The 17599-nt window shown below is 45.0% G+C and overlaps 1 protein-coding gene across 1 annotated transcript in view; it reads right to left on the reverse strand.

Moving 5' to 3' along the window:
- Positions 1 to 11919: 11919 nt before the first annotated feature.
- The window catches only part of LOC134533357 (uncharacterized), a 79191-nt gene continuing 73511 nt past the window's right edge, over positions 11920 to 17599 (reverse strand). The window contains exons 8-11 of the mRNA XM_063370877.1: positions 15809 to 15973; positions 12556 to 12944; positions 12448 to 12510; positions 11920 to 12043 (exon numbers count right to left, since the gene is read on the reverse strand). Of these exons, the coding sequence (XP_063226947.1) occupies positions 11920 to 12043; positions 12448 to 12510; positions 12556 to 12944; positions 15809 to 15973 (741 nt within the window). The remainder of the gene's footprint in view (positions 12044 to 12447; positions 12511 to 12555; positions 12945 to 15808; positions 15974 to 17599) is intronic.

Here is a 17599-nt window from a genome sequence, read left to right on the forward strand (position 1 = left end):
ACTAGCCGCGCAAGGAGAAGAGGTGGAAGGTGTGTATACCACATGTATTGAAACTGTGTCAGGGCGAATGTAACAAACACCCGCTGAGTAGTGGAGCCCTGCTCCTGGCTCACGAGACACAGCCTCAGGGACACTAGCCGCGCAAGGAGAAGAGGTGGAAGGTGTGTATACCACATGTATTGAAACTGTGTCAGGGCGAATGTAACAACCACCCAGTGAGTAGTGGAGCCCTGCTCCTGGCTCACGAGACACAGCCTCAGGAACACTAGCCGCGCAAGGAGAAGAGGTGGAAGGTGTGTATACCACATGTATTGAAACTGTGTCAGGACGAATGTAACAAACACCCGCTGAGTAGTGGAGCCCTGCTCCTGGCTCACGAGACACAGCCTCAGGGACACTAGCCGCGCAAGGAGAAGAGGTGGATGGTGTGTATACCACATGTATTGAAACTGTGTCAGGACGAATGTAACAACCACCCGCTGAGTAGTAGAGCCCTTCTCCTGGCTCACGAGACACAGCCTCAGGGACACTAGCCGCGCAAGGAGAAGAGGTGGAAGGTGTGTATACCACATGTATTGAAACTGTGTCAGGGCGAATGTAACAACCACCCAGTGAGTAGTGGAGCCCTGCTCCTGGCTCACGAGACACAGCCTCAGGGACACTAGCCACGCAAGGAGAAGAGGTGGAAGGTGTGTATACCACATGTATTGAAACTGTGTCAGGGCGAATGTAACAAACACCCGCTGAGTAGTGGAGCCCTGCTCCTGGCTCACGAGACACAGCCTCAGGGACACTAGCCGCGCAAGGAGAAGAGGTGGAAGGTGTGTATACCACATGTATTGAAACTGTGTCAGGGCGAATGTAACAAACACCCGCTGAGTAGTGGAGCCCTGCTCCTGGCTCACTAGACACAGCCTCAGGGACACTAGCCGCGCAAGGAGAAGAGGTGGAAGGTGTGTATACCACATGTATTGAAACTGTGTCAGGGCGAATGTAACAACCACCCAGTGAGTAGTGGAGCCCTGCTCCTGGCTCACGAGACACAGCCTCAGGGACACTAGCCACGCAAGGAGAAGAGGTGGAAGGTGTGTATACCACATGTATTGAAACTGTGTCAGGGCGAATGTAACAACCACCCGCTGAGTAGTGGAGCCCTGCTCCTGGCTCAAAGACACAGCCTCAGGGACACTAGCCGCGCAAGGAGAAGAGGTGGAAGGTGTGTATACCACATGTATTGAAACTGTGTCAGGGCGAATGTAACAAACACCCGCTGAGTAGTGGAGCCCTGCTCCTGGCTCACGAGACACAGCCTCAGGGACACTAGCCGCGCAAGGAGAAGAGGTGGAAGGTGTGTATACCACATGTATTGAAACTGTGTCAGGACGAATGTAACAAACACCCGCTGAGTAGTGGAGCCCTGCTCCTGGCTCACGAGACACAGCCTCAGGGACACTAGCCGCGCAAGGAGAAAAGGTGGAAGGTGTGTATACCACATGTATTGAAACTGTGTCAGGGCGAATGTAACAAACACCCGCTGAGTAGTGGAGCCCTGCTCCTGGCTCTCGAGACACAGCCTCAGGGACACTAGCCGCGCAAGGAGAAGAGGTGGAAGGTGTGTATACCACATGTATTGAAACTGTGTCAGGACGAATGTAACAACCACCCGCTGAGTAGTGGAGCCCTGCTCCTGGCTCACGAGACACAGCCTCAGGGACACTAGCCGCGCAAGGAGAAGAGGTGGAAGGTGTGTATACCACATGTATTGAAACTGTGTCAGGACGAATGTAACAACCACCCAGTGAGTAGTGGAGCCCTGCTCCTGGCTCACGAGACACAGCCTCAGGGACACTAGCCACGCAAGGAGAAGAGGTGGAAGGTGTGTATACCACATGTATTGAAACTGTGTCAGGACGAATGTAACAAACACCCGCTGAGTAGTGGAGCCCTGCTCCTGGCTCACGAGACACAGCCTCAGGGACACTAGCCGCGCAAGGAGAAGAGGTGGAAGGTGTGTATACCACATGGATTGAAACTGTGTCAGGACGAATGTAACAACCACCCGCTGAGTAGTGGAGCCCTGCTCCTGGCTCACGAGACACAGCCTCAGGGACACTAGCCACGCAAGGAGAAGAGGTGGAAGGTGTGTATACCACATGTATTGAAACTGTGTCAGGGCGAATGTAACAAACACCCGCTGAGTAGTGGAGCCCTGCTCCTGGCTCACGAGACACAGCCTCAGGGACACTAGCCACGCAAGGAGAAGAGGTGGAAGGTGTGTATACCACATGTATTGAAACTGTGTCAGGGCGAATGTAACAAACACCCGCTGAGTAGTGGAGCCCTGCTCCTGGCTCACGAGACACAGCCTCAGGGACACTAGCCACGCAAGGAGAAGAGGTGGAAGGTGTGTATACCACATGTATTGAAACTGTGTCAGGGCGAATGTAACAAACACCCGCTGAGTAGTGGAGCCCTGCTCCTGGCTCACGAGACACAGCCTCAGGGACACTAGCCACGCAAGGAGAAGAGGTGGAAGGTGTGTATACCACATGTATTGAAACTGTGTCAGGGCGAATGTAACAAACACCCGCTGAGTAGTGGAGCCCTGCTCCTGGCTCACGAGACACAGCCTCAGGGACACTAGCCACGCAAGGAGAAGAGGTGGAAGGTGTGTATACCACATGTATTGAAACTGTGTCAGGACGAATGTAACAACCACCCGCTAAGTAGTGGAGCCCTGCTCCTGGCTCACGAGACACAGCCTCAGGGACACTAGCCGCGCAAGGAGAAGAGGTGGAAGGTGTGTATACCACATGTATTGAAACTGTGTCAGGGCGAATGTAACAACCACCCAGTGAGTAGTGGAGCCCTGCTCCTGGCTCACGAGACACAGCCTCAGGGACACTAGCCGCGCAAGGAGAAGAGGTGGAAGGTGTGTATACCACATGTATTGAAACTGTGTCAGGGCGAATGTAACAAACACCCGCTGAGTAGTGGAGCCCTGCTCCTGGCTCACGAGACACAGCCTCAGGGACACTAGCCGCGCAAGGAGAAGAGGTGGAAGGTGTGTATACCACATGTATTGAAACTGTGTCAGGGCGAATGTAACAACCACCCGCTGAGTAGTGGAGCCCTGCTCCTGGCTCACGAGACACAGCCTCAGGGACACTAGCCACGCAAGGAGAAGAGGTGGAAGGTGTGTATACCACATGTATTGAAACTGTGTCAGGGCGAATGTAACAACCACCCGCTGAGTAGTGGAGCCCTGCTCCTGGCTCACGAGACACAGCCTCAGGGACACTAGCCGCGCAAGGAAAAGAGGTGGAAGGTGTGTATACCACATGTATTGAAACTGTGTCAGGACGAATGTAACAAACACCCGCTGAGTAGTGGAGCCCTGCTCCTGGCTCACGAGACACAGCCTCAGGGACACTAGCCGCGCAAGGAGAAGAGGTGGAAGGTGTGTATACCACATGTGTTGAAACTGTGTCAGGGCGAATGTAACAACCACCCAGTGAGTAGTGGAGCCCTGCTCCTGGCTCACGAGACACAGCCTCAGGGACACTAGCCGCGCAAGGAGAAGAGGTGGAAGGTGTGTATACCACATGTATTGAAACTGTGTCAGGGCGAATGTAACAACCACCCGCTGAGTAGTGGAGCCCTGCTCCTGGCTCACGAGACACAGCCTCAGGGACACTAGCCGCGCAAGGAGAAGAGGTGGAAGGTGTGTATACCACATGTATTGAAACTGTGTCAGGGCGAATGTAACAACCACCCGCTGAGTAGTGGAGCCCTGCTCCTGGCTCACGAGACACAGCCTCAGGGACACTAGCCACGCAAGGAGAAGAGGTGGAAGGTGTGTATACCACATGTATTGAAACTGTGTCTGGGCGAATGTAACAACCACCCGCTGAGTAGTGGAGCCCTGCTCCTGGCTCACGAGACACAGCCTCAGGGACACTAGCCGCGCAAGGAAAAGAGGTGGAAGGTGTGTATACCACATGTATTGAAACTGTGTCAGGGCGAATGTAACAACCACCCGCTGAGTAGTGGAGCCCTGCTCCTGGCTCACGAGACACAGCCTCAGGGACACTAGCCGCGCTAGGAGAAGAGGTGGAAGGTGTGTATACCACTTGTATTGAAACTGTGTCAGGGCGAATGTAACAACCACCCGCTGAGTAGTCGAGCCTTGCTCCTGGCTCACGAGACACAGCCTCAGGGACACTAGCCGCGCAAGGAGAAGAGGTGGAAGGTGTGTATACCACATGTATTGAAACTGTGTCAGGGCGAATGTAACAACCACCCAGTGAGTAGTGGAGCCCTGCTCCTGGCTCACGAGACACAGCCTCAGGGACACTAGCCACGCAAGGAGAAGAGGTGGAAGGTGTGTATACCACATGTATTGAAACTGTGTCAGGGCGAATGTAACAACCACCCGCTGAGTAGTGGAGCCCTGCTCCTGGCTCACGAGACACAGCCTCAGGGACACTAGCCGCACAAGGAGAAGAGGTGGAAGGTGTGTATACCACATGTATTGAAACTGTGTCAGGGCGAATGTAACAAACACCCGCTGAGTAGTGGAGCCCTGCTCCTGGCTCACGAGACACAGCCTCAGGGACACTAGCCGCGCAAGGAGAAGAGGTGGAAGGTGTGTATACCACATGTATTGAAACTGTGTCAGGGCGAATGTAACAAACACCCGCTGAGTAGTGGAGCCCTGCTCCTGGCTCACGAGACACAGCCTCAGGGACACTAGCCGCGCAAGGAGAAGAGGTGGAAGGTGTGTATACCACATGTATTGAAACTGTGTCAGGGCGAATGTAACAACCACCCGCTGAGTAGTGGAGCCCTTCTCCTGGCTCACGAGACACAGCCTCAGGGACACTAGCCGCGCAAGGAGAAGAGGTGGAAGGTGTGTATACCACATGTATTGAAACTGTGTCAGGACGAATGTAACAAACACCCGCTGAGTAGTGGAGCCCTGCTCCTGGCTCACGAGACACAGCCTCAGGGACACTAGCCGCGCAAGGAGAAGAGGTGGAAGGTGTGTATACCACATGTATTGAAACTGTGTCAGGACGAATGTAACAACCACCCGCTGAGTAGTGGAGCCCTGCTCCTGGCTCACGAGACACAGCCTCAGGGACACTAGCCGCGCAAGGAGAAGAGGTGGAAGGTGTGTATACCACATGTATTGAAACTGTGTCAGGGCGAATGTAACAACCACCCGCTGAGTAGTGGAAGCCTGCTCCTGGCTCACGAGACACAGCCTCAGGGACACTAGCCGCGCAAGGAGAAGAGGTGGAAGGTGTGTATACCACATGTATTGAAACTGTGTCAGGACGAATGTAACAAACACCCGCTGAGTAGTGGAGCCCTGCTCCTGGCTCACGAGACACAGCCTCAGGGACACTAGCCGCGCAAGGAGAAGAGGTGGAAGGTGTGTATACCACATGTATTGAAACTGTGTCAGGACGAATGTAACAACCACCCGCTGAGTAGTGGAGCCCTGCTCCTGGCTCACGAGACACAGCCTCAGGGACACTAGCCGCGCAAGGAGAAGAGGTGGAAGGTGTGTATACCACATGTATTGAAACTGTGTCAGGGCGAATGTAACAACCACCCGCTGAGTAGTGGAGCCCTGCTCCTGGCTCACGAGACACAGCCTCAGGGACACTAGCCGCGCAAGGAGAAGAGGTGGAAGGTGTGTATACCACATGTATTGAAACTGTGTCAGGACGAATGTAACAAACACCCGCTGAGTAGTGGAGCCCTGCTCCTGGCTCACGAGACACAGCCTCAGGGACACTAGCCGCGCAAGGAGAAGAGGTGGAAGGTGTGTATACCACATGTATTGAAACTGTGTCAGGGCGAATGTAACAACCACCCGCTGAGTAGTGGAGCCCTTCTCCTGGCTCACGAGACACAGCCTCAGGGACACTAGCCGCGCAAGGAGAAGAGGTGGAAGGTGTGTATACCACATGTATTGAAACTGTGTCAGGGCGAATGTAACAACCACCCGCTGAGTAGTGGAGCCCTTCTCCTGGCTCACGAGACACAGCCTCAGGGACACTAGCCGCGCAAGGAGAAGAGGTGGAAGGTGTGTATACCACATGTATTGAAACTGTGTCAGGGCGAATGTAACAAACACCCGCTGAGTAGTGGAAGCCTGGTCCTGGCTCACGAGACACAGCCTCAGGGACACTAGCCGCGCAAGGAGAAGAGGTGGAAGGTGTGTATACCACATGTATTGAAACTGTGTCAGGGCGAATGTAACAAACACCCGCTGAGTAGTGGAAGCCTGGTCCTGGCTCACGAGACACAGCATCAGGGACACTAGCCGCGCAAGGAGAAGAGGTGGAAGGTGTGTATACCACATGTATTGAAACTGTGTCAGGACGAATGTAACAACCACCCAGTGAGTAGTGGAGCCCTGCTCCTGGCTCACGAGACACAGCCTCAGGGACACTAGCCGCGCAAGGAGAAGAGGTGGAAGGTGTGTATACCACATGTATTGAAACTGTGTCAGGGCGAATGTAACAAACACCCGCTGAGTAGTGGAAGCCTGGTCCTGGCTCACGAGACACAGCCTCAGGGACACTAGCCGCGCAAGGAGAAGAGGTGGAAGGTGTGTATACCACATGTATTGAAACTGTGTCAGGACGAATGTAACAACCACCCGCTGAGTAGTGGAAGCCTGCTCCTGGCTCACGAGACACAGCCTCAGGGACACTAGCCGCGCAAGGAGAAGAGGTGGAAGGTGTGTATACCACATGTGTTGAAACTGTGTCAGGACGAATGTAACAAACACCCGCTGAGTAGTGGAATCCTGCTCCTGGCTCACGAGACACTGCCTCAGGGACATGCGGGGACTCGGCCTTAAGCCGGCAACACGTGGTGTGACTTAAATACATCTACTTTGTTCGCCTGTGTTGTCCTCGTTGTGTTGTCGGAGTATTTGTTTAACTTCATGAGTGTCGCTGTACTTTCGTCGTGCCCTCCACGTTATCTGTTTTGAGCTATTGCTGGGTTCCTCTGTTTCTTGCCGAGTTGTCCACAGTGATTATTTTGTTTTTATTCGCCGTTCCTGTTTCAACTGCCTCGTCGGTTCCGTCACTGTGTCCGTCCGTCATGTATTTTTTATTTATTTATTTATTTGTTTTTGACTAATTCCTTCCAGGAAGTTTCTGTGCTGTCTGTGTTCTTTAATTTTTCGTGACATCGGTTGATTTTAGCTCGCCTTCAGTGTTTGCACATTCATCTGTTTAGTCTGTTATTATGGTTTTTTAGGACATACGGCGACCAGCAATGTTGTATGTCAAAAAAAAATGTAATCAATGTTACCAATTTCAAGAACCATTCAAAAAATGTATGTAACAGCATATTTAACTAATATTGCCACGCACCAGTCGTGCAAGCGAGGGTGAGCGTGTTAACAATCAGTCTGTGTAAGTTCTGCAATTGCAAGACTTGAAAGTCACTCGGAAAAGCTTATCTCCGTGGTGCAGTTATTTGAAATATCACTTAATTTCAGTTCGAGGAGTCATGGATTCAAGTCGTAGATAGTTTCTAGATGCGGAAGTCATTTAAATTGTACGTCAAGTTTCTTCCGTTAACCAGCCACATTATCAGTTCAAGGAATGAATGTTTACGTATGTACTTGAAAAACGTCGTCAAACATGTAAACTATTTTAAAATCCGTACATCGCCGGCAGACGTCGGAGTTGGAGTTTATAAAACTGTCGCGGTGAAACGAAGAAGAATGGAAACTGCTACACATCTGCCATCAGAGAGCTCAGAAAAAAATCCCTTTATTTTCAGGCCAATATCACACACTGAATTTCCACCTGCAGTGGATTGTTGTTTTAACGAGCAAAATGGAAAGGCCCTGCATTTTTTCATCCCGTAAAATATAATTTTCTTTTTCATCAAGCCACTGCGTTTATAGGGGACTGACGCATGGCAGGACTCCTAGTTCGAATATCGTTTCGGCCACAGTTTGATTTCGATTACCTGTGGTTTCCCGAAACAACACCTCACAATTGACCGTTTTCTCAGAACCCCTATTCTGTTTAGTTGTGTGTTTCCAGTTACACTAGAATAGTACCCAACACTGGCGAGAAAGTGAAAAATAATAACCTAGCGGCTAGATGTGTGGAAATCTGGAGTTGTTTTCACGTCAGTCCTATAGATGGCAGACGGTATGCACAGTATGGACAATAACGCTGTTTAATACATATGGTACCAACATTATGAAAACTAAAATTACTTTCTTATAAATTATAAAAATAATTTAAATATTATGCAGATTTATGGGGAGAAATAAACCTCCAGTGCTTAAAATTTCTATAAACGATAAAATATTATATATAATTTAACGATCTATCTAAAAATATTGTGTAGCTACACCTCTAGCCGCTAGGTGGTTTTTCACGCTCTCGCGTGTGTTGTTAGTATAGAGCTGTCTGGTATTAGTCTCGAGTGTGTTGTTAGTATAGAGCTGTCCGGTATTAGTCTCTAGTGTGTTTGACTGGAAGGTTGACAAGCGAGGACCGAACATGCATCAACCTGTCCAGCTCGACAGGCAGGGAGGGGGAAGCCCGACTGACGCAGATGGATGCGCGTCCAGCCCTCGAACCCCCCAGTTCTGTCGGCCAAGGTCACCTGAGCGAGGCCCATCGATCACGCGGTTGGAAACTGCGGAAATCGCTTCACGCCTAAGGTTTTCCGGTTAATCGTTTTCTTCTACGGCCTGCATTTAGTCATGATTTTCGCTATTCAGTCACTCATACGTTGTTGTCTCTTTCAGTTTCTTGTAGAAGAAAAAATGAGAAAAATGAATAACGCCAATTTGCCTCACAATATCATGTTATATATCAAGGTAAAATATCTATGAATGAGATTGTACTATTTCGAATACCATGTTGATGTTTTCAAACAAAAATATACATTGTAAAATACTGAATATCATAAGCCAAACATAATGTAATCCTAAACTTGATTTAATGTGCATGAATATTAATTTGTCATTAAAACGATAAAAGTTAATTTGTAAAATACATGCATTTGTTAAGGACGTGTATTTGTTACAGAAGTGCTTTTTTTACTTCATCGCCTATTCACGCTCACACTTAACCTTTATGTTGATGGGGGAGTGTGTCACTTTATATTCTGTTCATACCTTTATTATACACTTCAAAATGAAAAAAAAAAATGTTGACACATTGATAAAACAAAATAACAACTATGGGAAAAATAGTGTTCATAATTTTTTTTTCAATTGTATTTATGTAAGTTAGGTTATACTTCTTAACTTATATACGTACTTTTAAATCTTATAATTAAGTGTTTGATATTGAATACTGGTTCATATAATGAAATAAATATTATTGTAAATAACAGAGATAGAAATGGTGTTTAAGTCTTTTTCAAGTGTATTTATATAATCGAGGCTATACGCACACACTAAAGTTAATTACAGCGTGAACAGTTCACCCATACACACACATCTACATGTTGCTGTATTTACCAAGCGTTCACTGTGATTCTTTGCTTGACATTATACATACAAATCTTAGTTTCAACAACAAATAGAGATAAAAAGTGTAATGATATATGAATTACATTACACCTGCCGGATTTAGTTGATCAAGGTTTTAATTCAGAGAGTTTAAACTGCACCAGTATGACAGTGTATGTTGTAATATCCCCTGCAATCTGAAACAACAGAAATAAACAATTTACAATCCAGGCAGGAGGGAATTTTTATTCGGATAAAATTTAACTGAGCTGATAACGAAATTATGATCAGCCCCATAAATAACCATGACATGAATGGGGTATACTGGGCGAGATGATGCTGCAGTGGTTCCCATTGCCTTTCGCAACCCCGAACCCGCGAGAGAAAGTTTCTACAAGTGAGAAATCCCTGGCCCAGCTGTGAATCTACCATGGAACCTTTGACTTACCTTTGGTCAGAATACCCAGTTCGATTTTTACCCACAAATCATTATGATTTAACAAAACAGTGACTCAAATGGATAAAAAATTTCTTAACAGTAGCAGGAGGGCAGGTGTTCTGGGGCACACAAAGTTAAGAGCAGTAAATTAAAAAAAGTTATTGCCTGTAGGGAAAGAACGGTTAAGCAGTTATCCTGTGACTTACGTTGAACAGAAGGGTGTGGTCCATAGCAAACAGCCCGAACCCTGTAAACTTGATCTTGCGGTGAAGGAGTTGAATCGACTAGTTCTGTAGCTGAAACACAAAACTTAGATTTAAACACATACAATGGCATTAAGATTGTAACTAACTGTGCCTTCAGTTTCTCAGTGTACTATTAAATCATTATGTGTATAACCAGGAGATGTTTTAAATAAATTGTTTTACTTGAAAATTGTTATTGGTGTATGTTTCTGTAACTAAATCTTTTGATGACAACCATGTATTTACAATAAATACTCCAGGTCTTAAATCCAGATATAGAAATTTACTGTAAACAATTCGTTTATTTTATTTAAAAAAAAAAAAAAACAATTTTTTTTTATTTTTAAAAATTATTCAAACTATGACTTAATAGTTATAAAAGAAAACATTTTTTTTATAATTTTAATAAATTGGTAAAACAGTCGCAATTTTTTATTTGTGCACTATAATGAACATGTTTTTTTTCTAATTAATTTTTAATAGATTCTTGAAATTCACAGTTAGGTCCGCTTGTCTGGGAGATACACACAACCCCAACCATCTGCTGCCAGTTTACTTACAAACAATCACTTTAACTAACCTTGCTCTGTTCTTGGTGACTATAACTGACAGCCGTCACGCGATGTGGAATCCACTGCAGAAGGCATGACTTATTTTATTTACTTTTCAATCAAAATATTAGAAATGAAAAAACTAGGATGGCATTGATTGTAGTTTTTCGATTTTAGGTAATTTATTGGGATTTTTACATCATTAAAAAACCAAAAATATTTTAAAAGTATGTAAGTGTATTTGTATGTATGGGGGAATGGGAACACATAGAAAAACACACCTGCTACAGTCTCGAAAGGACTAGAATAGAGGAGGCATAAATCAAACTTTCAGTTTAAAATTTAAAACCTTTTTTTAATAAGGTGAAGTTTAGAGGATTTAAATATTCCTATATTTTGAAATATTATATTTTCTTGGGAGTATAAGTATATATAAGATATTATTTAAGTGCGTAAGTGTGAACAACCAATTTTTTTTAAGTAAGCGGGAAAGCTGGCAGCGCCCGGGGAGGCGAGAGAAGGGAAGTGGACAGCAGTGGAAATAAGTGGACAATATTTACTTGGCGTGATAAAAAAATAACTTTAAATTTTGCATGCAAATAATTAATATAAATAAAATAAGAGATGGAATGATAAAATAAATACGGTTAGTAAAGTATAAGTTCAGTGTAAATAAAATTTTTAATAAAGATTTAGTATTTAACATCAATATAACACATGTACAAAATTAATTATATAATTTAGAAGAAAAAATAATTATGATGTGTTTCAATTAAATGAAATAAATAAATAAAGTTCAATGTTCATTTTAATTATTTATTAAATAATAAGGTTATAATTTATAATGCAAATTAATTATACATACGGGAACACAATTTAAAAAAAAATCAATTTTTATTTCTAAAATTCCCAATAAATAAATGTTTTTAACTATGGAACAGTATTTGATATCGATCAGGAAAGTAAATAATTTAAAAGCGCATATATAGTTTCACTAGCATGTAAGCTTCCTTCACCCCGACAACGCGGCGCCTACAGAAGTGCGCGGCCAGGAGGGCGGGGGTCGTGCAGGCCTGCAGAGCGGACCACAGGCCGAGCACCGCCGGCGACTGGGCGGGGCTAGCAGCAGCAGGGTGTAGGCGGCCGTGGTCTCTAGGCCCGACCTCAGCACCGGCACACCACCTGCGGGTCCGGACAAGGATCACTGTGCTCCAGCGAGAGCGTGTCGCCGGCTTGGTCTGCGGCCATGCGTGTGCAGACAAGCGCGGCGCCCTGAAGCAACACGGATCTGGGCCAGGAGCGCAGTTAGCTGCGCCAGCTAGGCGGGAACACGACCCCTCCCCCCCCCCCCTCTCAAGGCCGGTGACGCAGTCTTCCTTCACCCGCAGCGAGTGGACACAGTCGTACGTCAACAAGCTGGTGCTGGAGTTGTCGCGTCCTGCTACGTCTTCCCAGAAGACAGGCCCCCAAAGGCGATGCAGTGTCGCACCGCGCGGTCGCTACTGCAGCGGCCCTCGCCACGCCACTGCGTGCACGACTCAGGACGACCGCAGTCATTGGCTGTGGCACAAACCACTGCGCCAACTTCCACGACTGCGTCGAACACAAGCAGGCAAAGTGTCGCGCCTTCCAGCGTGCACGCGAATACAGCGAGAACTACAATCGCGCCGGCCCCAAGGCGAGTGTCGCTACCTGCAGGCCGGCGCAGAGTCGAGCGCCTGGACGGCGACCGCCACGTCGCTGCCGGCGCAGACACTGGCCCAGGCACATGAGCCCCAGCACGTCCACCTGGGCGACTACCTGGGACACCGCCGGCCCCAGCCGCTGCCCCGGTGGTACCAGAGCCACGCATGGGCCGTCGCCGTCACGCCCAGCTCGGCGCCCATGCGGAGCCTGAGTCTCTCCAGCTTCCTCGGATCCGCTCGCACGGACTCAGTTGTGTACAGTCTCTCCCTATTAACAACTGACACGATCAAACATACCGTGCACATTGCAACGAGGCTCCATAACCACATCCAAATATAGGCGTCCGTCATGTTCTGGGTCTTGCCGATTCCTACGGTGGTCCGCCACTTGGGGTACATGACGCCGCCCGCCACGAGTGTCGTGCGGTTGTTTGCGGCCAGCAGCCTCTTGTTCAAGCCACTGGTTCCGGGAGAGTGGCAGACATGCGGCGCGCCTGCCGTGATCTTCAACAGGACAGACACTGCACTCAAGGCCTTGCGAGCGTCCATGCTTCCTTAGTGCTACCCAGCGGTTGTGAGAGGTGCCTGTGTGCTTAATGCGCACAGGCGGTGACGGTTAAGCAGAGGTATCAAAGCGCAAGTGCGACAAGCCGGGCGACACCCGGAGATTAGTTCTCCTGAAGCCTAGCCCGAACCCGGCCAACTCAGTCCCGGGGGACGGTCAGTGGGGGCACCCAGGTGTGACATGAGCGACGACATTGCTGACAGTGAAGCCCATCAGGGCCTAGCTCCACGGACGAAACTGGCTGGACCCCAGCCACAACGAAGAGGGCTAAGCGCTCGCACGTGGAGGTGTCCTGTGCGAGCCTAGACGCCCCCCTCCGCAACAACCGCAGACTCCCGCGGCCACGACCAAAGCTCCGCGCGTAAAGCCCCTTTTCGTGTTTCTCGATCAGGGGCACCAATACCCTCTAGTGTACTCTGCACTGAAGGGCGCTCTGCCAACACCGGGGCCGCGCGAGTACTTCCTGGCAACACACGGCTCAGACCTGATTGTAGCGTCATGCGCAGGCCATTGCGCGAATTAGTCATCAGCAAGATTCTTATCCGAGAATGGCGCGCGGTCTCCTTCCAGCTGACACACCGAGAGTGCTGGAGAACTGATCGTAAACATGATAAACCGTCCATTATCACAATGAACCCCGTGATGATTATCTGAAATTCCTGTTTTATTTCCGTTAACAATATTAACAATCAATGGATATTCCAATATTTACTGGGTCCTACAAACAATAAAAACATTTATGGATAAAATTATTTTTCTTCATGTAGGTATGTACTTAACCAAATTTTGAGAATTCATAAATTGAAGTAATGTTAGTTTAATTTATCTCATTCTGCAATCTATTTAACTTTTATGATAGGTAAGTCCCTGAAATTTAAAAAAAAAAAAAAGTATTTTACAGCTAACTTGTAGAAAGTATATTGAATATTTTGTTTTTCCGAAAATAATATCACTTATAATATCTAAAAACAGAACAATATTTCACGTTTTTTTTATGAAGAGTTACAGCGTGTCTCGCTCGACTGCAGAGCGCCGTGTTTGCCTGAGCGCTGTTGCGAGATAGCCAACATATTTGAAGTAGTTAATTGAAAGTTTTAGTTTTAATTTTTTTACCAGTATGATTTTTAAGGGTGTAAAATAAAAATGTAAAATGTTCCAATAATTTTTTTGCATAGTTGATATAATATCACAATGCAACTGCTTAATCAATAGTTAAATCCCTTTGATATATCATGAGTTCATTAGCGTGAAGATATGTTACATTGTTAATTAAATAAACAATATTTTGGTTGACAAAATCTTTAAGATATAAACTCAAACCAGTTGTATTTTATTGAATTTTTTTTTAACTTCATATTATTCTAAACACATTCTGAACTGAGTTTATAAAAGTTCACTTTAGATATGAAGGTACGGGTTAGCTTCGAGAAAAGAATAACCTACAATGTCAAATCATTTATATTTTTTAAAACGCGTGAATACAAGCAAAATAGAGAAAACTCATTGTGCATTGTGCTCTTTAAAACTAACATCACGGCCATTAATCATTTTGGCTAATTAAAGCCGAAAAAGAAAAAAAAGGAAATAGTAAATGTTATTTTTTGTGTTTTTTTTTAAGTATTAAGTTTAATTTTGAAAGCAATTTTTATTTACCATGTTTCCACTATTTCAGTTGTTATTTTAGCTTTATTTAGTTTTTGTACAGGTGAATATAGTCAGATTTCGCCCATTATATTTAAAAAATAATTGTTTCTTTTGGCACCGATGATGACTTGATATATTTATAATACATAAATTATTGTTTTGCAGGTATATAATATATTTATAATATAAACACGTATCACTTCACTAATAAAATTTATTCCTTCTTTCGATTATTTTACAAAGCTTGAGTAAAAAATAATTTATAATTATTTGAGCAGATATGGTTTTAAAACATGCAAAACAAGACTGCATATAAATAATCTACAATTTATATAGTCTATAATGGCCAAAATATTTAAATTTTCTTTCAATAAGCGGTATTTGTGCATTTATTAACTATCGAAGTGAAACTCTTGAATGTGATAGGACAGTGTCGATCTAACAAATGCGCGTGCAAACCAACTTGGATGTACTAGCGTGCAACGATGTCATAACTTTCTTAAAGCCGCAGTAAACACGAAAACAACAATGCTGGAAAATGAATTTTTTGAAATGTTTTTGATTCACATTTATTCTTGAGTTTTTTTGTAACTAGACCATCATCTTAATAAGTGTGGGCAGAATATTAAACTAGAAATTTTCTTAGAATTAATTCAAAAGTTTATGTAAAATGTGGCTGCGTAAGTGATTTACATTTTGAAAGCATTCTTAAGCAAAAGTGTGTTCTATTTTAATTTCGTATTAATATATTAATTTTTGGTAACAGAAATTGAAAGAAAAATATTTATACCTACCATTAGTAGGCTATGAATTAGCGGGTTTAAGAACAGGTGGTGGGGTATGGAGCCGTTATGGTAATCAGCAAAGGGTAAAAAAAAGTTCAAAAAACCCACCCAAAACGGCTGAAATATCGCTCAAAATAAAAAAAAAGGTATAATTTTCGAGGTAATAATTCTTTTTTAGGGAAAATTTCCCATTTTATTCCCAAAAATTTCGAAGGCTTCAAAAAATCCCCTCCAAAAATTTTTTAATATTCCTCTTAAAGACCCCAAATTCCCTTTTTTGCAGGCGGGGAATTCCCTTTTCATGGGAAAAATTCCCTTCCGAGGAGAATCTTCATAAGTCTACAAAATGGCTCAGGAAGCCACCCAAATGTCACCAGTCGGCCTCTGCCATCACTTGTTAGATCTGTGCGCTCCCAGTAGACATCACTTGTTAGATCTGTGCGCTCCCAGTAGACATCACTTGTTAGATCTGTGCGCTCCCAGTAGATATCACTGGACAGGGCCGCGGGTGTGATGCTGTCTCGCGGCGGTTGTCCCAACTAGACCCACACTCACGTCGCACCGTTGGCTCGATCGCCAAATACTGTGTCATCCTTAGATGGGCATTCACTCTCTCTTTCCAATGCACGATACACCATATATTTCAGTGTGCTCTGTTGCCAGATATACCAAACCAGCATAAACCTTTTAAACCTACTCGAAATATTTTATATTAAAAGTAAAATTTGGAAGAATAATTTTAAGTACACCTTTTCATCACTTGTTTCATCAAGAGCATCATCAGATGATATTCAGTTTTTACTTGTAAGGAAACGTTAAATGAAAAACACCATCTCAGTTTCAACCTTTTTTGTCATAATGTTTTTTATATCTTTTATCGTTTAGGCCATATGATATAATAAATAAAATTACATGTCATTAATAGTGACCGAATTATACAATAGTTTCTCTTGTGAAAAAATAATCGGTGATTATAATGTTTTTCTTTTTGCATGTATATTAAACTGTAAATTACTACCAAAAGGTAACAATTTTCGGTGTTAGGAAAATCAACAAATATTAAAATTTTACTTAAACTTATTATAATCATTTATAGTGTACAAAATATCAATCTTAATATTAAGAGTCAGGTAGCATAAACCTGGCAACAGTGAGAGCCACTGCTCTGCATTGCAACCTAGCGTGCGACAGACCATACATCCAGTCGTGCACAACTCACATGACGGTTTCGGAAAATTAACCATATTTAATTTTTGTATTAAAAAATAATAATTTTCGCGCGCTTCCACCATAATTCCAAAACTTATCCTTTTATGTTTACCAGCTCATTGTGATTGTTGAAGAAATGACTGCCTGGTGGGACCACAGCCTAGCAACCACTGGGCGCAGCTTCCTTCAGACCACACGGAACCACCGTCCGCACTTTGCAACACATTCCTCTGGGAACCAGTTGCCAGCTAATAGTTTGTAATACTACAAAAAAAGTTACTGTAGCGTTGTGCAACACATTTCTATGGTTATTTTTGCATGTATGAAATACGTTTTACGAAAATTGGCGCATAATTTTACATTTTAATTGATATTTCAATTAGGCAAAATTATTTTAACCATGAAAAATATAATCTAATAATATTTTGTTTTACCGTGCTTACTGGAAAGATATTCAGAAACGGTTTGCAGAAAACTCTAACTATTGCAGCTACTGGGTTCAACACAAACCACAAATTCCCGGTCAAGAATCCGAACCCAGTGTTACTGCGAACAAAATTTTTGTAGTGATAAGTTTGTTTTCATGTTAATGTATTAATTTAGAAATACCTGTAATTTTACGTGAATGTTTCTGTTTCATTTACCAAAAAGAATAATTGCTATAGTAACTTTCGAAGGATCCGTGGCAGAGGATGCAAGGAGTTGTGATGTCCACCAGCCACGGCCGGTCACTTGGGGACAGAGCCGAGGAACTCGTGACTTCCTGATGCCTCGCCAGCTGCTGGTGTGGCGCTCTGTCGCGACCCCTGCACCCGGGACTCCCTTCCGGGGTCGGCGGGCCCCTTGCGAGGTGGGGCAGGTCGGTGCCCCCCTAGCCGCCTCCATAGGACCTGCCCCACTGCACAGACACTGCCTTCTGAGAGCGGCACACGCCACATTCTTCTCTACAGCTGCTA

Source organism: Bacillus rossius, chromosome 6 (assembly GCF_032445375.1).
Source record: "Bacillus rossius redtenbacheri isolate Brsri chromosome 6, Brsri_v3, whole genome shotgun sequence".
NCBI classification, from domain to species: domain Eukaryota; kingdom Metazoa; phylum Arthropoda; class Insecta; order Phasmatodea; family Bacillidae; genus Bacillus; species Bacillus rossius.